This window comes from Pseudophryne corroboree, chromosome 6 (genome assembly GCF_028390025.1).
Source record: "Pseudophryne corroboree isolate aPseCor3 chromosome 6, aPseCor3.hap2, whole genome shotgun sequence".
Classification (NCBI taxonomy): Eukaryota; Metazoa; Chordata; class Amphibia; order Anura; family Myobatrachidae; genus Pseudophryne; species Pseudophryne corroboree.
In genome coordinates this window covers 98,550,029-98,572,668 of record NC_086449.1, presented here as the reverse complement: position 1 = coordinate 98,572,668, position 22,640 = coordinate 98,550,029, and the positions used below count along the sequence as shown (strand labels likewise).

At 47.4% G+C, this 22,640-nt stretch overlaps 1 protein-coding gene across 2 annotated transcripts in view; it reads right to left on the bottom strand.

The window, feature by feature from the left end:
- Positions 1 to 18,394, bottom strand: part of LOC134936469 (hepatic lectin-like) — a 124,701-nt gene extending 106,307 nt beyond the window's left edge. For both annotated transcript variants that reach the window (XM_063931509.1, XM_063931510.1), the window contains exon 1: positions 18,210 to 18,394. In XM_063931509.1, coding sequence (XP_063787579.1) covers positions 18,210 to 18,258 — 49 coding nt within the window. In that variant the 5' untranslated portion in view covers positions 18,259 to 18,394. The remainder of the gene's footprint in view (positions 1 to 18,209) is intronic.
- Positions 18,395 to 22,640: the final 4,246 nt, after the last annotated feature.

Below are 22,640 nucleotides of genomic sequence, written 5' to 3'. Positions count from 1 at the left end.
CTAAGGAAGGACCTGCTCCAGCAGGGACCTTGTCTGTTCCAAGACTTACCGCGGCTGCGTTTGACGGCATGGCGGTTGAACGCCGGATCCTGAAGGAAAAAGGCATTCCGGATGAAGTCATCCCTACCCTGATCAAGGCCAGGAAGGATGTAACGGCAAAACATTATCATCGCATTTGGCGAAAATATGTTGCGTGGTGTGAGGCCAAGAAGGCCCCTACGGAGGAATTTCAACTGGGTCGTTTCCTACATTTCCTGCAAGCAGGATTGTCTATGGGCCTAAAATTAGGATCCATTAAGGTTCAAATTTCGGCCCTGTCGATCTTCTTCCAGAAAGAACTGGCTTCAGTGCCTGAAGTTCAGACGTTTGTCAAAGGGATACTGCATATACAGCCTCCTTTTGTGCCTCCAGTGGCACCTTGGGATCTCAATGTAGTTTTAGGGTTCCTAAAATCACATTGGTTTGAACCACTTGCCACAGTGGATTTGAAATATCTCACATGGAAAGTGGTAATGCTGTTGGCCCTGGCTTCAGCCAGGCGCGTATCAGAATTGGCGGCTTTATCCTATAAAAGCCCTTACCTGATATTTCATTCGGATAGGGCGGAATTGAGGACTCGTCCTCAATTTCTCCCTAAGGTGGTTTCAGCGTTTCACATGAATCAACCTATTGTGGTACCTGTGGCTACTAGGGACTTGGAGGACTCCAAGTTGCTGGACGTAGTCAGGGCCCTGAAAATATATGTTTCCAGGACGGCTGGAGTCAGAAAATCTGACTCGCTGTTTATACTGTATGCACCCAACAAGCTGGGTGCTCCTGCTTCTAAGCAGACGATTGCTCGTTGGATTTGTAGTACAATTCAACTTGCACATTCTGTGGCAGGCCTGCCACAGCCAAAATCTGTAAAAGCCCATTCCACAAGGAAGGTGGGCTCATCTTGGGCGGCTGCCCGAGGGGTCTCGGCTTTACAACTTTGCCGAGCAGCTACTTGGTCAGGGGAAAACACGTTTGCTAAATTCTACAAATTTGATACCCTGGCTGAGGAGGACCTGGAGTTCTCTCATTCGGTGCTGCAGAGTCATCCGCACTCTCCCGCCCGTTTGGGAGCTTTGGTATAATCCCCATGGTCCTTACGGAGTTCCCAGCATCCACTAGGACGTCAGAGAAAATAAGAATTTACTTACCGATAATTCTATTTCTCGTAGTCCGTAGTGGATGCTGGGCGCCCATCCCAAGTGCGGATTGTCTGCAATACTTGTATATAGTTATTGTTACAAAAAAATCGGGTTGTTTATTGTTGTGAGCCATCTTTTCAGAGGCTCCTACGGTTATCATACTGTTAACTGGGTTCAGATCACGAGTTGTACGGTGTGATTGGTGTGGCTGGTATGAGTCTTACCCGGGATTCAAGATCCTTCTTTATTATGTACGCTCGTCCGGGCACAGTATCTTAACTGAGGCTTGGAGGAGGGTCATAGGGGGAGGAGCCAGTGCACACCAGCTAGTCTAAAGCTTTTACTTTTTGTGCCCAGTCTCCTGCGGAGCCGCTATTCCCCATGGTCCTTACGGAGTTCCCAGCATCCACTACGGACTACGAGAAATAGAATTATCGGTAAGTAAATTCTTATTATTGCTACAGTGTTTCAGAACAAGGTTCACAACATAAGAGTACCCTTTCTGTGTGTTACATTCAAGGTTTACTGATTATCATCTTGTGAGCGTCTGCGCCGCTCGTGATCTCCTCGTGGTCCCGAGCGTCCGCTACGCTGGTAGCGTAGCATTACGGTAGTCGCTCGCCTGTAGCGTGCTCGACACCAAGCGTAAGCTGTGAGCGAGCGTGCCGCATGTGCGTCTCGATCACGGCCGAGCGTATGCTACGCTAAGTGCGTACCCTTACGGTACCCTATACGCCAATTGCGTATTAAGTCTCTTACCCATATAGTGAATATTATAAGGTAATCAATTTGACATTATCAGGTACCAGGACAAATCTGGATCACATAGGGCCTGATTCAAATGCGGTGTTGCACCTGAGTGATTATCCATAGCTATTGATTGGGGGATGCGTTTGCCTATGACTATAGAAACATAACAATTTGCCAAACACATAAGATAAATATATGTATATATATATATATATATATATAATATTTATAGACGATAGAAGTATGGCGCCACAGGCGTATGTGATAACACTATAAAAACCTTTGTCAGTATTGACTGCTAAAAACACTCCCTTAAACAATATAGGGCGTCAGCTAATCCCCAAATAATTATCACAGGTAAGATGCTATGGAATTGAATATCAGTATAGAGATAGAAGCGACCAACGGTGTTTAAGCTGCTATATTCTGAATTAGAAGGCAAAAGGGTCCGGAGAATAAAATATTAATAAAAGATGGGGGATATTCTATGTAGAAAAAAAGCAAACCCAGTTTTTTAGGTAAAAAATAGTAACAAAATTTAAATTTAAATTTAAAGGTAGCCACATTAAAAAAAAGTTTATAGACCATAAAAAAGATGCATATTGGACTATAAAAATGGGACATATGATACATAAAAACATATAAGACCTTTACAATACTAAAAAACAGTACAATCTTAAAATGAGAGTTTTTGAGCTTATCTTAGTATATGGAGTCAGTGAGGTACACCCAACGCGTTTCATCTGGCTGACTTCATCAAGGGGTCCACTTCACAGCACCAACGGAAACCAGACTTGGTACAGTATAAGAACAGGCATTGTCCTATCAATTGTGTTTTATGCTTGTTCAGTTTTGACTAGGGGTTACAGCTCCTATTGGACAATCTGTGGATCATATTGGTTACTTGAACATGGATGCCTTCATGGATAGTTTCTTTGTGGGCCAGCCAAAAGAGTAATGACATTGGACAGGGTCCCTACCAAGTGGAACATTAGGGCCCAGCAATCGGGTCAGTGCCACCAGTAAGCTACAACAATAGCTAGTTAAGAGCTAGGCTTGTTACATTGACCCACTAGTAGAGATGTGAACCGGACCATGATTGCTGGACTTGGATTTGGCTCTGATTCATCGTCTGGCTTTGAATTTGTATTTGCCAAACCGCCGTGACTGATTTTGGATTTGGAATCACTTTTGTTTTGTTTTTTTATTCAAAAAGTGACAAAAAAAGCTAAACTCACATTATTTGTGTTTTTTTTGTGCCTTATATACAATCCAAGTCCAGCAAGAATCCGACACCGGGAAGATGACGTTCGACCTCGCAGTGGGATCAGAGTCTTGCGGGAACGAACACGGATCCCCTATGTTCAGAGTGGGCTGGATTCCAAAGATTCTGGACTGCTTATCTCTACCCACTAGTACATTCTGGGTTCTATGAATAAAATATAAATATAATAGCTAGCATTCATATAAAGATATAATTGCAGGTATAATTTATGACTATAAGACTTTTGCCTATTAGTCAGTGGAAAAAATGTATGTACGACAATTCTATTGAAAAAATATATTTCTGCTGCGGGGTACACTGGGCTCCACAAGTCTGGACAATGGGGCTGTAGAGTAGGATCTTGATTCGAGGCACCAACAGACTCAAAGTTTTGACTGTTCCCAGAATGCACAGCGCCGCCTCCTCTATAACCCCGCCTCCCAGCACAGGAGCTCAGTTTGTCAGTTGGTGCTGCAGTAAGCAGGCACTTAACAGAGGGGCTGCTCCAAGCAGCCCTGAGAAAAGCTTTTTATGAGGTAAAAAGTGAAGACTTCAGGGGCAGCAGCGGTGGTAAATGTTTTGTGACATTCACTGCTGCAGCTCCAGCTCTCCCCAGCGGCGCTGTACACTCCCGAGCCGTGGTTGCCGGGTACCTACAGCGGAGGCTCCGGTTTTCTTCATGTTAGACACACACGGCTGGGGCTCTCCAGGATCGCGTGGCCGCGCTTCGTGAGGGGGTAAGTGGGTCCCGCTCGCGGGACCCGGTCTTTATCGCGATCCAGCGCGGTCAGTGGAAGGCGGGCCGCGCGCGCTGGCGGTGGACACTGTAGCAGTACAGGCGATCCCACTAGATCACCAGGGCATGGGCGCAGGTCGGGTTTTCTCTTTAAACCACTTCTTATATCGCTGACAGTACCCGGTGGTTTTGCCAGCAAGGGGGATAAGGCTTAGACCTGAAGCCCCTCCCCCAGCCCCAAGGCGCCATTTCCCACAAATGTTCCCGCCCTGGAACTGCATATCTGTCTTTTCCTCACTCCCAGTCAGTGTCCATTATCCCTCAGTTCACTGTTCCTGGGACTGCTTGGGCAAATACTCCTATGTAAAGCCGCCTGGTTGTCAGCGCTGTGCCTTTACATGACACTTATGTATTCAACCTGCCTTTTTAGACAGTGATAGTTAAGAAAGAGTGCATTTAGGGGGTAATTCCAAGTTGATCGCAGCAGGAAATTTTTTAGCAGTTGGGCAAAACCATGGCCCTCATTCCGAGTTGTTCGCTCGCAAGGCGAATGTAGCAGAGTTACACACGCTAAGCCGCCGCCTACTGGGAGTGAATCTTAGCTTCTTAAAATTGCGACCGACGTACGCGCAATATTGCGATTACAAACGAGTTAGCAGTTTCTGAGTAGCTTCAGACTTACTCTGCCTGTGCGATCAGTTCAGTGCTTTTCGTTCCTGGCTGACGTCATAAACACACCCAGCGTTCGCCCAGGCACTCCCACCGTTTCTCCGGCCACTCCTGCGTTTTTTCCGGAAACGGTAGCGTTTCCAGCCACACGCCCCTAAAACGCCGTGCATCCGCCCAGTAACACCCATTTCCTGTCAATCACAATGCGAACGTCGGAGCGATGAAAATGCCGTGAGTAAACTTACTTTCTTCATAGTAAAGTTACTTGGCGCAGTCGCAGTGCGAACATTGCGCATGCGCACTAAGAGAATTCTCACTGCGATGCGATGAAAAACTCCGAGCGAACAACTCGGAATGAGGGCCAATGTGCACTGCAGGGGGGGCAGATATAACATTTGCAGAGAGAGTTAGATTTGTGTGGGTTATTTTGTTTCTGTGCAGGGTAAATACTGGCTGCTTTATTTTTACACTGCAATTTAGATTGCAGATTGAACTCACCACACCCAAATCTGTCTCTCTGCACATGTTATATCTGCCCCCCCTGCAGTGCACATGGGGGGTCATTCCGAGTTGTTCGCTCGGTAAAAATCTTCGCATCGCAGCGATTTTCCGCTTAATGCGCATGCGCAATGTCCGCACTGCGACTGCGCCAAGTAAATTTGCTATGCAGTTAGGAATTTTACTCACGGCATTTTCATCGTTCTGGCGATCGTAATGTGATTGACAGGAAATGGGTGTTACTGGGCGGAAACAGGCCGTTTTATGGGCGTGTGGGAAAAAACGCTACCGTTTCCGGAAAAAACGCAGGAGTGGCCGGAGAAACGGGGGAGTGTCTGGGCGAACGCTGGGTGTGTTTGTGACGTCAAACCAGGAACGACAAGCACTGAAATGATCGCAGATGCCGAGTAAGTCTGGAGCTACTCAGAAACTGCTACGAGGTGTGTAATCGCAATATTGCGAATACTTCGTTCGCAATTTTAAGATGCTAAGATTCACTCCCAGTAGGCGGCGGCTTAGCATGAGCAAATCTGCTAAAATCCGCTTGCGAGCGAACAACTCGGAATGACCCCCATGGTTTTGCCCAACTGCTAAAAAATTTCCTGCTGCGATCAACTTGGAATTACCCCCTTAGTCAGGGTTTTATAGTAAAATTGCCCTGTGATATACATCCAGTTCTTACTGTGTACTGTTATATCTACTGTTATATAGCTGTGTAAGCTAGTCCAGTGCAGTATTATTGTCTGTAATAACCTCTGCATTGTACAAACTGTGACCTTCTGTGTGTGCATTTGATAGCTGAGTGTTGTTCAACTTGTGTCTTTCACTCAACTTGCTATCCCTATATTCTATAACCTGAGGGGGCTTGGTGCGTCAGGTGTTATCTAATATAGGATTTTCACAAAGATATACTGTATTACGTATTTTTCTCTGTGATTTGGTCACCATATCTCTCCTTTATCTCTGCTAGTGCTGACTACACTGCGCAGGGGTTTGGGTTTGGGATATTGTGCTGCTGATAATTGTACTGTGTTACCTCATACTGCAAGTTATATCATGTCTGCTTCTGAGGGTAACGGTTCTGGGGCGGAACACACTGCTGGTGTTGCTGAAGCCACAGGCACATATGAGGAGAATATAGCAGCTGTGGGCTCTGGTTCTGGGGGCTCCTTGCCCCCCAGTGGGACTGTGGCAACGGAGGCACATACTGACCCACCGTGGGCCGCTTTTTCCACGCTTCTGCATACGCTAGTTCATAAACTAACACCCCCTATGGGACCCCCAATGCCGGTACAACCGTATGTGGGCCCTGCAGCTAACCCACCGTGGGCGGATGATTTATCTGCTCAATTAAAGAAGTTGAACCAGTCCTTGACTACTAAAAAGTCTGACCAACGCTCGCCTAAGTCCAAGAGGTCCTCTAAGCGAGCGCTCGTCTCCTCACAATCCACTGCTGTCACTGACACCTCGTCTGATGAGGACGGCACTTACACTGACCCCACAGGTTCTGATTCAGATACAGCTGATGGGGAGGGTAGTTCACATGTGGATGTTCCTGACCTTTTGGAGGCTATTAAGTTAATTCTGCAGATTACGGATGATCCCGAGCCATCCGTGCTTCCTAAGAAACCAGATAGGTTCAAGCATCAGAAGGTGGTTAAACAGGTTTTACCTCACTCTGATCACCTAGTGGATATACGTCAGGAACCCTGGGAAAACCCGGGTACGAAGTTTGTGCCTCAAAAGAGGATGCTGGCTCGCTATCCCCTCGCGCCAGAGCTGTCTAAGAACTGGGAAACACCTCCTCCAGTGGACTCACATGTGGCTAGGATGGTGGTTTCCTCAGCTCTACTTGTCACTACCGTCAGGTCTCTGAAAGAGCCTACAGATAAACGTGTGGAGGGTTGTCTAAAAGCGATTTACACCCTCACGGGTGCTGCACAAAGGCCTACTATTGCAGCTTCATGGGCTGCTGAGGCTATTGAAGCATGGGCCTTGGAGTTAGAAGCTGAAATCTCCTCTGACCATGCTAGACAATGCTTGTCATATATTGTCACAGCTTCTCGATATATTAAAGAGGCGGCTTCTGATGCCAGTATCCTGGCAGCCAAGGCCTCTACTACGTCAGTCCTGGCTCGCCGGATATTGTGGCTGAGATCCTGGTCTGTGGATCTGGACTCTAGAAAAATCCTGGAGGTACTCCCTTTCAATGGAGATATTCTGTTTAGGGAGGAATTAAATAAGATAGTGGCTGACTTGGCTACTGCCAAAACTGCCTGTCTACCTAATACCGCTCCTTCTGTGTCGAAGGCTAAAGGTACGTCCTTTCGACCCTTTCGTCCTTCAAGGTCAGGCGTACCATAAGCAGGCCTGCACTTCCAAACCTGGTAAACCGAAGCCAAAAGAGCCTGGGCTGCCCGTCAGCCAGCTGCCAAGACGATAAGCCTGCCGCATGATGGGGCGGGCCTTTCCCTGGGGGATCCCAGGGTGGGAGGCCGGCTTCTAGGGTATACCCAGGAATGGTTGAAGACCACTTCAGATGCCTGGGTACGGGAAGTTGTCACTCGAGGTTACGCCATTGCCTTCAAAAATCGACCCCCTCATCGATTTTGCCAGACAGGCGTACCTTTGGACCGGACAAAGGCAAAAACTCTACACTCTGTGGTACAGACCCTCCTGGATACAGGAGTCGTAGTACAGGTGCCTCTTGCTCAGAGGGGCCGGGGGTACTATTCTCCGCTGTTTCTAGTCCCGAAACCGAATGGGTCCTCCCAGCCCATTCTCAACCTCAAGGCATTGAACAGGTTTGTGAAGATTTCCAAGTTCCGTATGGAAACCCTTCGCTCTATAGTTCTGGCCTTGGGACCTGGGGACTACATGGTCTCCTTGGACATACAGGATGCTTACCTGCATATTCCTATAGCAGTGTCACATCAACAATACCTGAGGTTTGCTATTGGCAACATCCATTACCAGTTTCGGGCGTTACCTTTTTGGTTTAACAACGGCTCCGCGAGTCTTCACCAAAGTTATGACGGTGATGACGGTGGTACTCCGCCGTCAAGGAGTCAGGATACTGCCGTATCTGGACGACTTGTTAATCCTGGCAAATTCCCCAGATCTTCTCCTGTGTCATCTGGATATGACGGTCTGGTTTCTAAAAGCCCACGGGTGGCTCATCAACTGGAAGGAATCCTCCCTGGTCCCTGCTCAGAGCATGGTGCACCTTGGAGCGCTGTTAGACACTCACAAGCAGAGGTTGTTCTTGTCTCAGGAGAAAGTCCTAAAACTTCAGGACAGCATTCGTTGCTTCCTTTCTCGTCCGCAAGTGTCGATACATTCGGCTATGCAGGTGCTGGGCCTCATGGTGTCAGCATTCGACATGGTGGAGTATGCTCAATTCCATTCTCGCCCCCTCCAGAAGCTGATTCTAGCCAAGTGGGATGGCCTGCCTCACCGGATCAGGTCTCACATGATCTCATTGACTGCGGAGGTCCGTCTGTCGCTTCTCTGGTTGCTCCAGGACCAACAATTGTGCAGGGGCCATCCCTTCTGGATATCCAACTGGGTCCTGTTGATGACAGATGTCAGTCTAAGAGGTTGGGGTGCGGTGTTGGAGCAACACTCCCTTCAGGGTCGGTGGACCAAGGAGGAATCTCTCCTCACGATCAACATTCTGTAGTTGCGGCCGGTCTTCAATGCGTTGAACCTGGCCCAGCATTTAATTCAGAACCGTCCTGTTCAAGTACAGTTGGACAACGCCACCACAGTGGCTTACATAAATCATCAAGGCGCACTCGAAGCCGTTTGGCAATGAAGGAAGCCTCACGGATTCTACAGTGGGCAGAACGCCATCTTCCGGCCATATCGGCAATATTTATTCCGGGAGTCCTGAATTGGGAAGCGGACTTTCTCAGTCGTCAGGACGTGCATGCCGGCGAGTGGGGCCTCCATCCAGAAGTGTTTCAACTCCTCGTGGAAAGGTGGGGTCTTCCAGATGTGGATCTGATGGCGTCTCGACACAATCACAAGGTTCCGGTCTTCGGACCAAGGACAACGGATCCTCAAGCAGCATTCGTGGATGCACTGGCGGTGCCGTGGAGGTTTCGGCTGCCGTACGTGTTCCCTTCGGTGTCACTCCTGCCCAGGGTACTACCAGGACCTAGCCCGGCTATCTTTGACGGTGTGGCTCTTGAAGCTTCCGTCTTGAGGGCTAAGGGTTTTTCTGAAGAGGTCATTAAAATTATGTTGCGGGCCCAGAAACTGGCTTCTGCTCGGATTTACCATAGGGTCTGGCATTCATACTTTGTTTGGTGCGCATCTAACAATTATGACTCTTCCAAGTTTAGTACAGCCAAACTTTTTGCTTTTCTGCAGCAGGGCCTAGATTTAGGCCTGTGTCTGGCCTCCCTCAAGGTTCATATTTCTGCCTTGTCTGTGTGGTTTCAGAGAAAAATTGCGACTTTACCTGATTTTCATACTTTCACTCAGGGTGTGTTGCGTATCCAACCTCCCTATGTCCTGCCTGTGGCTCCTTGGGACTTGTCGGTGGTTTTGGAGGCGTTGCAGGAGCCTCCATTTGAACCTCTTGGTTCAGCTGACCTTAAGTGGCTTTCCCTTAAGGTGGTGTTCTTGCTGGCTATTGCCTCTGCTAGAAGAGTGTCGGATCTGGGTGCCTTGTCTTGTAGTTCCCCATATCTGATTTTTCACCATGACCGGGTGGTTCTTAGGACTCGTCCCGGATATTTACCTAAGGTGGTTTCTTTGTTCCACCTTAATCAGGAGATTGTGGTTCCAGCCTTTGTCTCTCCTGATTTGTCTCCCAAAGAGCGGTCTTTGGATGTGGTACGGGCTCTCCGTATCTATGTGAAGAGAACTGCTTCTATTCGAAAATCTGATTCTCTCTTTGTTTTGTTTGGATTTCACAAACGTGGCTGGCCTGCTCACAAGCAGACCCTGGCCAGATGGATTAGAATGGTGATTGCACATGCTTATGTGAAGGCTGGTCTGTCAGCTCCTGCTCACATTACGGCCCATTCTACTCGGTCTGTTGGACCTTCTTGGACGGCCCACCGTGGTGCGACTCTTGATCAATTGTGCAAGGCGGCTACGTGGTCCTCCGGGAACACGTTCATAAGGTTCTATGCCTTCGATACTGCTGCTTCCCAGGATGCTTCCTTTGGACGCTGGGTTCTTGTGCCCGCTACAGTGCGTCCCCTCCCATAAGGAACTGCTTTAGGACATCCCCATTGTCCAGACTTGTGGAGCCCAGTGTACCCTGCAGCAGAAAACGAGTTTTATGGTAAGAACTTACTGTCACGATCCGGGTATCTGGACGCCATTTCTTACCCATCAGATGCCTCCTAAGGCTGGCTCAGCGCTCCAGCACCGGATTCCGTCTGTTATCCTAATGTTCACATTCCTGCATCCTCTCCTGTCTCTCTGAGACGCTGTCACAGTAACGCCATAATACATCTGGCATGGCGTCTCCCGCGGCCTCCGCCGCCGTCCCTGAGCTTCTTCATGCAGAGTGTCAGAGTGGATTACGTCAGCCGCGGCCTCCGCTGTGTCCGCGTGGTTGGATGTGCACTTGTCTGCCTGGCGTCTCCTGTCTCCAGTGGCCGGCGCCGCCATTACTGTTTTCATTACCACATGGATTACAAACCAAACTTCCCTCCAAGTGTCTGCATGGGCGCAGCCATCTTGGATTCTGTCAGCTGATCATTTCCTCCAATCTGTTGTCAGTATTGTTAATCTGCATAATTGCCTAGCCAATCCCTTCCTTGCTGCAGGTATAAATACACTGTGCCTGAGCAAGGAAGGCGTCAGTGCTTTGGTTGTCAAACCTAGTTCCTGTTTGTCTCTCTCCTGTGATTGTCTTCCAGGTTCCAGCTCCTGTCTCAAGACTTCCACCATAGAGACCCGCACCAGCATTCCACCTGCGGTGTAGCCTGACTCTCCGATCCATTTTGGATTCATCTGTTTCCAGCCACAACTTTACCTGCTTCCAGCCCAGCTTCCAGCAGAGTACAGCTTCTCTTAAAGGGCCGGTGTCCTTTCTACAGTTTACCACTCTCCACCGGTATTATTATTTCTCCGCTCTCAAGTTCTACATTTCATTCATATTGCATCGCTCTCAAGCTTCATTTATTATTTAACTGGTTCCAGCCAGTATCCACTCCGTGCCAACATCTGTCTGGTTCCAACCAGAACCCACAGCAGCTATTTTATTTACAGCAGTCCAGCTTTCCCTGGAACACCAGCTGGTACGATCCTGGGCTTTCTTCATTGCTACAGTCGGGCCTGGTAAGGACTTTCCAACTCGCAGATAATAAGAACTGTCTCATACTACCAGAGCTCTGTGGTCCCTGCCACCCTGTAGTACCCAGGAACATTATTATTTCTCTGCTGATTTTATGTTTCTTTTACTGCTACTGTGATGCATGGAGTTTGTCATAAATAAACATCATTGACTTTTATTCAAGTTGTCGTGGTCACGCCTTCGGGCGGTTATTCTTCATGTTACTTACATGTCCAGGGGTCTGATACAACCTCCCAGGTTCCGGTACATCTCAGCCCCTACAACTGAGGCTGCCTCCCCGTCAGCTCAGGCCCTCAGTTGTGACAGTAAGCACTGACCTAATGAATCCAGCCGGAGACCAGGATCAAGCGGCCAGGCCGATGCAAGAACTGGCAGCCCGACTAGAACATCAGGAGGCTGCACAGGGCCACATCATCCGCTGTCTCCAGGATCTCTCTACTCGGCTGGATGGGATTCAGACAACTCTCCGTGGATCAGGCGCGTCTGGTGCGTCAACCACAGTGACTCCAGCTATAACCCCACCCACCTTACCCATTTCTGCTCCACGTCTTCATCTTCCAACGCCAGCAAAATTTGACGGATCTCCAAGATTCTGCAGGGGATTTCTCAACCAGTGTGAGATTCAGTTTGAGCTACAACCTGGCAATTTTCCCAGTGACCGTACAAAAATTGCCTACATTATTTCTCTTCTCAGTGGCTCAGCCCTTGATTGGGCATCACCGTTATGGGAGAGGTCCGACACCCTGCTATCTTCTTACACTGCATTCGTGTCAACATTCAGGCGCATCTTCGACGAGCCAGGCCGGGTAACCTCAGCTTCATCCGAGATTCTCCGTTTACGCCAGGGGTCACGTACTGTAGGACAATATCTGATACAGTTCCAGATCCTGGCATCCGAACTGGTCTGGAACGACGAGGCCCTGTATGCTGCATTCTGGCATGGCTTATCTGAGCGTATTAAAGATGAGTTAGCTACCAGAGACTTACCCTCTAAGTTAGATGAGCTAATCTCATTCTGCACGAAAGTTGATTTACGTTTCAGAGAGAGAGCAACTGAGCGTGGAAGATCATCTGCTCCAAAATCTTCTGCTCCTCCTCCTCGCCAACTGTCACCAACTAAAGATGAGCCCATGCAAATTGGCCGTTCCCGTTTAACTCCTGCTGAGCGCCGAAGACGTCTCTCCGAGTCTCTCTGTCTTTATTGTGCGGCTCTGTCTCACACCATTAATGCCTGTCCCAAACGTCCGGGAAACTCCAAATCCTAGCTCGCCAAGGAGAGGGCCGGCTAGGAGTAATGATCTCCTCTCCATCTCCTCAAGATTGTAATCTCCCAGTCTCGCTTCAAGTTGCTCAACGTTATCGGAACGTCATTGCCCTCCTTGATTCCGGAGCAGCTGGGAACTTTATTACCGAAGCCTATGTTAAACGATGGTCCCTACCCACCGAGAGACTTCCTTCGTCCATCTCCTTAACTGCCGTGGATGGCAGCAAGATTTTTGATACAGTTATTTCTCTAAGGACTCTACCAGTTCGTCTGAGAGTGGGAGTTCTTCATTCCGAACTTATTTCTTTTTTAGTGATTCCAAGAGCCACACATCCTGTGGTCCTGGGCCTTCCATGGCTCCGTCTTCACAATCCTACAATTGATTGGACGACTACGCAAATCCTGGCATGGGGTTCCTCCTGTGCTGAGACATGTTTGTTTAAAGTATTGCCTGTCTGTTCTTCCTCCCCCAGGTCGTCTGATGTTCCACCTCCTCCATATCAAGATTTCACGGATGTGTTCAGTAAAGCTTCTGCTGATATCCTTCCTCCTAATAGAGAATGGGACTGCCCGATTGATCTCGTTCCAGGGAAGGTTCCACCTCGAGGCCGAACTTATCCGTTGTCTCTGCCTGAGACGCATTCTATGGAGGAATACATTAAAGAGAACCTAGCAAAGGGGTTCATTCGACCTTCTTCTTCTCCAGCCGGCGCAGGCTTCTTTTTTGTAAAGAAGAAAGATGGTGGTCTGCGGCCGTGCATCGACTACAGAGGTTTGAACGACATTACCATCAAGAACCGTTATCCTTTACCCCTGATTACTGAGCTCTTTGACAGAGTTAGCGGAGCTACCATCTTTACTAAGCTGGACTTGAGAGGTGCATACAATCTCATCCGGATCCGTGAGGGTGACGAGTGGAAGACCGCCTTTAACACCCGTGACGGACATTATGAGTACCTCGTCATGCCCTTCGGATTGAGCAATGCTCCAGCTGTCTTCCAGCATTTTGTCAATGAGATCTTCAGAGACATTCTATACCGTCATGTCGTGGTCTATCTAGACGATATCCTCATTTTTGCCAACGATTTAGAGGAACATCGTTTTTGGGTTAAAGAGGTTCTGTCCCGTCTCCGTGTCAATCATCTCTATTGCAAATTAGAGAAATGCGTCTTTGAAGTCAAGTCCATTCCGTTTCTAGGGTACATTGTGTCCGGTTCCGGACTAGAGATGGATCCTGAGAAACTACAAGCACTCCAAAATTGGCCGGTACCCTTAACCCTCAAAGGGGTCCAGAGGTTCTTAGGGTTCGCCAACTATTACCGAAAGTTTATACGAGACTTTTCCACCATTGTGGCGCCTATTACTGCTTTCACTAAGAAGGGTGCTAACCCGTCCAAGTGGTCTGAAGAAGCCATGCAAGCATTTCATCTGTTAAAACAAAGGTTCATCTCTGCGCCTGTTCTGAAACAGCCTGACATCGACTCTCCTTTCATCTTAGAGGTGGATGCCTCCTCCGTTGGAGTAGGAGCGGTGTTATCTCAGAGGGCTAAAGATGGCCATTTACACCCTTGCAGTTTCTTCTCCCGGAAGTTCTCCCCAGCTGAGCGCAACTATGCCATTGGCGACCAGGAGTTGCTAGCCATCAAGCTCGCTCTAGAAGAGTGGAGGTATCTGTTGGAGGGAGCTTCTCATTCAATCACCATACTTACAGACCACAAGAACCTTTTATATCTGAAAGGCGCACAATGTCTCAACCCTCGTCAGGCCAGATGGGCACTTTTCTTTTCCAGGTTCGACTTTAAACTCCAGTTCTGTCCGGGCTCTCAGAATCGCAAGGCCGATGCCCTTTCCCGCTCATGGGAGCAAGAAAATGAGTCAGAGTCTTCAGACAAGCATCCTATTATAAATCCGTTGGCATTCTCCACGGTAGGGATGGACTCTACGCCCCCATCAGGGAAAAGTTTTGTGAAACCGATGCTAAGGAAGAAGCTCATGCATTGGGCCCATGCTTCCCGTTTTGCCGGACATACAGGTATCCAAAAAAACCTGGAGTTTATCTCTAGGTCCTATTGGTGGCCAACTCTGAAAAAGGACGTCTTGGAGTTTATTGCATCTTGCCCAAAGTGTGCTCAACATAAGGTATCCCGCCAGTCGCCTGCGGGGCAACTGGTTCCACTATCTGTTCCCCGTCGACCTTGGACCCATTTGTCGATGGATTTTATTACAGATTTACCCATGTGCAACATGTTCAATACCATCTGGGTGGTAGTTGACCGGTTCACCAAGATGGCACACTTCATTCCTCTCACCGGTCTTCCGTCAGCTTCCAAGTTGGCTCAAGTATTCATACAAGAGATCTTCCGACTCCACGGTCTTCCTGAAGAAATTATCTCAGATCGAGGAGTTCAATTCACAGCCAAATTCTGGCGAAGTTTATGTCAAGTCCTCCAAGTCAAGCTAAAGTTTTCCACGGCTTACCATCCTCAGACCAATGGTCAAACCGAGAGGGTGAATCAGGACTTGGAGGCCTTCCTCCGCATCTATGTGTCCTCCTCTCAAGATGACTGGGTTCAATTACTTCCCTGGGCCGAGTTCTGTCATAACAACCAGTATCATTCTTCATCTACTTCAACACCATTCTTCACTAACTTTAGATTCCACCCTAAAGTCCCTGAGTTCCAACCGCTTCCAGCAACTTCTGTTCCCGCAGTGGATATCACCTTGCATCAGTTTGCCAATATCTGGAAGAGCGTACGATCAGCTCTGCTCAAGGCATCGTTCAGGTACAAGAAGTTTGCGGATAGGAAGCGTCGAGCAGTTCCTGCTCTCAAGGTGGGTGATCGGGTATGGTTATCCACGAAGAATTTGAGGTTAAGAGTTCCCAGTATGAAGTTTGCACCTCGCTATATCGGTCCTTTCAAGATTGAACAAGTCATCAATCCTGTTGCTTACAGACTCCAGTTGCCTCCCTTCTTAAAAATACCCAGGACATTCCATGTTTCCCTGTTGAAACCGCTGATCTTAAATCGGTTTCATTCCTCACTTCCTCCAACTCCGAAAGTCCAAACTCAACGAGGCGTTGAGTATGAAGTGGCTAAGATCCTGGACTCACGTCACCGTTACGGTCAACTACAATATCTTATTGACTGGAAGGGTTACGGCCCTGAGGAACGTTCATGGACCAATGCTTCTGATGTCCATGCTCCTGCCTTGGTCCGGAGATTCCATTCCAAGTTTCCTCAAAAGCCAAAGAAGTGTCCTGGGGCCACTCCTAAAGGGGGGGGTGCTGTCACGATCCGGGTATCTGGACGCCATTTCTTACCCATCAGATGCCTCCTAAGGCTGGCTCAGCGCTCCAGCACCGGATTCCGTCTGTTATCCTAATGTTCACATTCCTGCATCCTCTCCTGTCTCTCTGAGACGCTGTCACAGTAACGCCATAATACATCTGGCATGGCGTCTCCCGCGGCCTCCGCCGCCGTCCCTGAGCTTCTGCATGCAGAGTGTCAGAGTGGATTACGTCAGCCGCGGCCTCCGCTGTGTCCGCGTGGTTGGATGTGCACTTGTCTGCCTGGCGTCTCCTGTCTCCAGTGGCCGGCGCCGCCATTACTGTTTTCATTACCACATGGATTACAAACCAAACTTCCCTCCAAGTGTCTGCATGGGCGCAGCCATCTTGGATTCTGTCAGCTGATCATTTCCTCCAATCTGTTGTCAGTATTGTTAATCTGCATAATTGCCTAGCCAATCCCTTCCTTGCTGCAGGTATAAATACACTGTGCCTGAGCAAGGAAGGCGTCAGTGCTTTGGTTGTCAAACCTAGTTCCTGTTTGTCTCTCTCCTGTGATTGTCTTCCAGGTTCCAGCTCCTGTCTCAAGACTTCCACCATAGAGACCCGCACCAGCATTCCACCTGCGGTGTAGCCTGACTCTCCGATCCATTTTGGATTCATCTGTTTCCAGCCACAACTTTACCTGCTTCCAGCCCAGCTTCCAGCAGAGTACAGCTTCTCTTAAAGGGCCGGTGTCCTTTCTACAGTTTACCACTCTCCACCGGTATTATTATTTCTCCGCTCTCAAGTTCTACATTTCATTCATATTGCATCGCTCTCAAGCTTCATTTATTATTTAACTGGTTCCAGCCAGTATCCACTCCGTGCCAACATCTGTCTGGTTCCAACCAGAACCCACAGCAGCTATTTTATTTACAGCAGTCCAGCTTTCCCTGGAACACCAGCTGGTACGATCCTGGGCTTTCTTCATTGCTACAGTCGGGCCTGGTAAGGACTTTCCAACTCGCAGATAATAAGAACTGTCTCATACTACCAGAGCTCTGTGGTCCCTGCCACCCTGTAGTACCCAGGAACTGTATTATTTCTCTGCTGATTTTATGTTTCTTTTACTGCTACTGTGATGCATGGAGTTTGTCATAAATAAACATCATTGACTTTTATTCAAGTTGTCGTGGTCACGCCTTCGGGCGGTTATTCTTCATGTTACTTACATGTCCAGGGGTCTGATACAACCTCCCAGGTTCCGGTACATCTCAGCCCCTACAACTGAGGCTGCCTCCCGTCAGCTCAGGCCCTCAGTTGTGACACTTACCTTTGTTAAAACTCTTTCTGCAAGGTACACTGGGCTCCACAAGGCGCCCACCCTGATGCACTTAGCTTCTTTGGGTTGATATGGCATTAGCCGCTGACACTTCTCTTGTCATGAGAGTGTGGTATATGTGGCTACTAACCGTTGTCGTCTCTTTTCCTGCTACTGCATTGGGCTGGTTAACTAAAACTGAGCTCCTGTGCTGGGAGGCGGGGTGATATAGGAGGTGGCGCTGTGCATTCTGGGAACAGTCAAAGCTTTGAGTCTGTTGGTGCTTCGGATCAAGATCCTACTCTACACCCCCATTGTCCAGACTTGTGGAGCCCAGTGTACCTCGCAGAAAGAGTTTTAACAAAGGTAAGTTCTTACCATAAAACTCGTTTTTTCAACTATTCAATTCTGTATGTTCACAAGCTTACAGTACTTGAACAAAATTATTGTGTTATCTACAGTTAGAAGCGAAAGTAGTGTCCAGGGGATACCCTATAATGCATAGCTGAAAATATTTAAATTACAGACAATGCAGAATACAAAGGTCTCAACATGATACACTATAAAACCTGATATATACAACATACAAGTACAAAGCAGTGAATTATCATATTAATGACACACAAGTGATTTAAACAAATAAAACATTACTATTCAAAGAGCATATTTTACTGACATCCATTCCTTTTGCATGCCCAGTTTGGTATACTTGTGAGACAGTCCATTGCAGGACTGCGTCTAGCAGCAAACATACTACAGGTAGTTTAAACAAGTACATTACTGATTACAGCAAAACAGAATTCTGCACAGTCTGCAGTGGTGACCACAGGGTCACTGAGTTATGGGGGATTATAAATTCATACCAAACTTGTACTATAATAGCTATTTCCCGGTGCTTGTTGTACATATATACATATGAATGAGTATCTACTTTCTTACCTGAATACTTGAAATCACTGTCACGACTTGTAGTCCAGTCTGAGTCCATGTTTAGGGTTGAAGTGTTGACTTACTGTCCATTTAATGGATATATACTGATTTGCTGAAACAGAGGAAATGAATGACAGAAAAACATGTGTATCTGTTATGTACAGTGCCGTGCCCCGGTCACTGCTTCCTAATGAATTGGCAGGCTTAGACTGGGTAAACACTAGGGGGTAAATTTACTAAGATGGGAGTTCTACTTAAGATGGGATGTTGTTTATAGCAACCAATCAGATTCTACTTCTCATTTATCTAACACCTTCTAGAAGATAATACCTGGAATCGGATTGGTTGCTATGGGCAACATCCCATCTTAAATAGAACTCCCATCTTAGTAAATTTACCCTTAGGCGACATTTTAAATGAATTTGCCGATAACGTCACATTGTGACAACAAATTAGTTTTATCGTCTAGTGTGTACGCACTGTGGGGGTAATTCACACCTGATAATAACTGCGCATGCATATGCACCGAGATGTGCATGCCTGTTGGACAAAACAGGCATCGCCAGTCTGCAACAGGATGGTGCGAAAATTTCTATCACACAGGCGTTCGCAAGGTGATTGACAGGAAGAGGTCATTTGTGGCTGGTAACTGACCATTTACTAGGAGTGTCCGGAAAAACGCAGGCGTGCCCAAGCATTCTCAGGGAGGGTGTGTGACGTCAGCTCTGGCCCCGATCAGCCCCTACTCATCGCACTGTAGGAGTAAGTCCTGGCTGCGCAGAGACTGCACACAGTGTATTTTTGCAGCTTAGCTTACACATGGGATTGCACACTTGCACAGCAAATTTACACTCCCCCTGGGGGCGGCCACTATCTGAATGCAGGACAGCAAAGTTAGCAGCCCAGCGATTAGGTCTGAATCACCCCCTATATCGCTAGCGATGTGCGCTCCGTGGGTCGCTAGCAAGGTCCTCTGTCATCTGTACATGCAGCTCAATTTTTTAAAATGTTACTGACGAGTAGGTGCAAATTGTCCAGTGTGTACGCTACCAATGACAAACGATATGTTTTATTAGGCTGAAACCCCACAATGTGGTATTGTAAAACAACTCACGTATATCGTTTGGTCGTTTGTAAAATCGCTCAGTGTGTACGCACAATGGTGGTCATTCTGAGTTGTTCGCTCGCTAGCAGTTTTTAGCAGTCGTGCAAACGCTATGCCGCCGCCCAGGGCCAGAGTGTATTTTAGCGAAGTGCGAACAAAAGGATCGCAGAACGGCTACAAAATATTTTTGTGCAGTTTCAGAGTAGCTCAGACCTACTCAGCGCTTGCGATCACTTCAGACTGTTCAGTTCCTGTTTTGATGTCACAAACACGCCCTGCGTTCGCCCAGCCACGCCTGCGTTTTCCTGGCACGCCTGCGTTTTTCTGAACACTCCCTGAAAATGGTCAGTTGACACCCAGAAACGCCCTCTTCCTGTCAATCTCTCTGCGGCCAGCAGTGCGACTGAAAAGCTTCGCTAGACCCTGTGTGAAACTACATCATTCGTTGTAATAGTACATCGTACATGCGCATTGCGCCGCATACGCATGCGCAGAAGTGCCGTTTTTTTCCACATCGCTGCACAGCGAACGAATGCAGCTACCAATCAACTCGGAATGACCGCCAATATCGTTTGTCCGGGAGTTCCAGGGTGTTCGAGCAAAATTTTGAGCGACATCATATAGTTTGCATGTCGTCTTTTGTGTACCCAGCTTTATTTGTTCTCCACTTTGTTACTTGATTAATAAATAACAGGCCTGATTCTGGGAAAAATGTAATGTGAACACAATTCAAGATGCCTACTACAAATGGAATGTGAATGAGTCATATGCATCTATGTGAGGGCACCGCCCCACTTTTCCATACGTTACAGTAGTAATTATCATTGGCTATCTCGTGCCACTGAAATGCCTATTTAGCATATGTAGAGACAAGGCTGTGATGTGAACAGTGAGTACTTACTGACATTTAGGGGTAAACTTACTAAGGTGGGAGTGTTTATAGTACTGGTGATGTTGCCCATAGCAACCAATCAGGTTCTATCTATTATCTTCTAGAAGCAGCTAGATAAATGTTAAGTAGAGTCCGATTGGTTGCCTTAGGCAACATCACCAGTTCTAAAAAACTTCCACCTTAGTAAATTTACCCCATATGCTAGTCCTTCCTGTAACTTCTTCTTGCTCACTACAACAGAGAGGCAGGTGGTCCCCCAAACCCACAAACAATAAATGACACAGTAAATAAAATAATGTCTATTTTATTATACTGGAACTCTTTGAGAATTTCCAGTTTTCCGTAAGCAAAAAGTTAGTGATATCACATGCTTTAACACAATATAAAATGCTTATGAAACACATTATATATAAATATATAACACTTCCAATACTTGCGATTTACAGATGACCAATATGACTTGGAGTCTTCAGAAGATATGGTGGATTCTTTTAATCAATGTACGTCTGTATATGAACTCCAAAAAAAACAAACAAAGAAAACACGTGATAGTGTGATACTGTATAATATCAGATGAAGGATAATATAATCTCAAATTTTGTGGAGGCCATACCAGACAGTGGTCTACTAAATATATAGCAGCATATTAATGGGAAGGCCATGCCTTGGGCCTAATATAGACCTTATAGCTGTGCTGCAAATTACACTGTCCTGCGATCAGATAGTCGCCGCCCAAGGAGAGTGAAAATTCACCCCGTGCAAGTGTGTGATTGCAGGTATACGCTGTGCGGAAATTCCCCTCAGTCAGCGGACAGCTGCAAAACTGTCCGCATCACACTCACCATCAAGTAATTTTCCCATTCTGTGCAGTGTGTGCGTAGCTCAATACTTACTCCTCCAGTGCGAAGAAATCAGGCTGATCGGGGCCGGAGCTGACGTCATACACCTGCCCTGAAAACGCTTGGGAACACCTGCGTTTTTCCATACACTCCCAGAAAACAGACAGTTACCACCCACAAATGTCCTCTTCCTGTCAATCACCTTGCAATCAAAATTTTCGCACCATCCTGTCGCTGTTTGGCAGGAGTGTGCACATTGCGGTGCATACACATGCACAGTAGTTTGATAATCGTCAGCTGTACGAAAACGCACAGCAGCGATCAAGTCTGAATCGGGACCCTTGTCAGATGCAGGCAGGGCCTTATTTAAGTCTGTGGGGGCCCCTGGGCAACAAATTTGTGGGGCCCCCACACACTGTCCTCACAACTGCAAAAAAAACAACGGCGTAGGAGTACAGCATTTACCTGTCTCCTCGGCAGCTGAGCTGTTCCTTTACTGCTGCGGCTGGCGAGGAGCTTCACTCACAGCAGTGTGAAGTCTCGCGAGATGATGTCAAATCTCGCGAGACTTCACACTGCAGTGAGTGAAGCTCCTCGGCGGCCGCAGCTGTAATGGAACGTCTCAGCTGCCAAGGAGGACAGAGAGGAGACAGGTAAATGCTGTGACTGTAGTTCGTGTCAAAGACAAAAACGCTGTAGGAATCACATTTACATTGACTTTCAGTCTCACGTGCACTGAATGGTTTCTTTTAGTCCCCCGCACAGTGTAGACAGAAGGCAGGAAACCGGTGTACTTGAAAACCTCACAGATTTATTCATAAAAGCATCAAGAACAAGGATACAGCAACAGAACGTCCCACAGTCAGAAGATGATCGTCACGGCATTTAACTTCAACGCGTTTCAAGGATTTCTTTCCGCTTTGTCAAGAAGTATTGAATAAATCTGTGAGGTTTTCAAGTACACTGGTTTCCTGCCTTCTGTCTACACTGTGCGGGGGACTAAAAGAAACCTTTCAGTGCACGCGAGACTGAAAGTCAATGTAAGTGTGATTCCTACAGCGATTTTGTCTTTGACATGAACTACAGTCACTGTCTATGGGTGTAAAAGATACCTTTATAGGAACGCGGGATTGAATTTAAATGTAAGTGTCCTTTCAATAACGTGGGACCGTTTGAAGACATAACTGGATGAAGCTACATGTTTTCTGGATTCTTCAGTTATGAATGTTTTAAACTAAATTATTAAAACAATCACAGCGCTAGTTTTTTTATCGTTTTGTGTGTATAGATATATGTTTTTGGAATTCTAGAGGGTTATTCCATAGATCAAAAACCAGCAGCTTTTTGCAGCGCAGGGCTACAGACACTCTATTCCCAGGTAAATGCTGTACTCCTACTCTGATGTTTTTTTGCAGTTGTGAGGACAGTGTGTGGGGGCCCTGGGACGACCGCCCCTTCCACCCAGGCGTTAATCCGGCTCTGGATGCAGGTCTCAATGGGGGGAGATGTACTAAGCCTGAAAAGTGATAAATATCACTGTGATAAAGTAGCAGCCAATCAGCTCCTAACTGCCATGTCACAGGCTGTGTTTGAAAAATGACAGG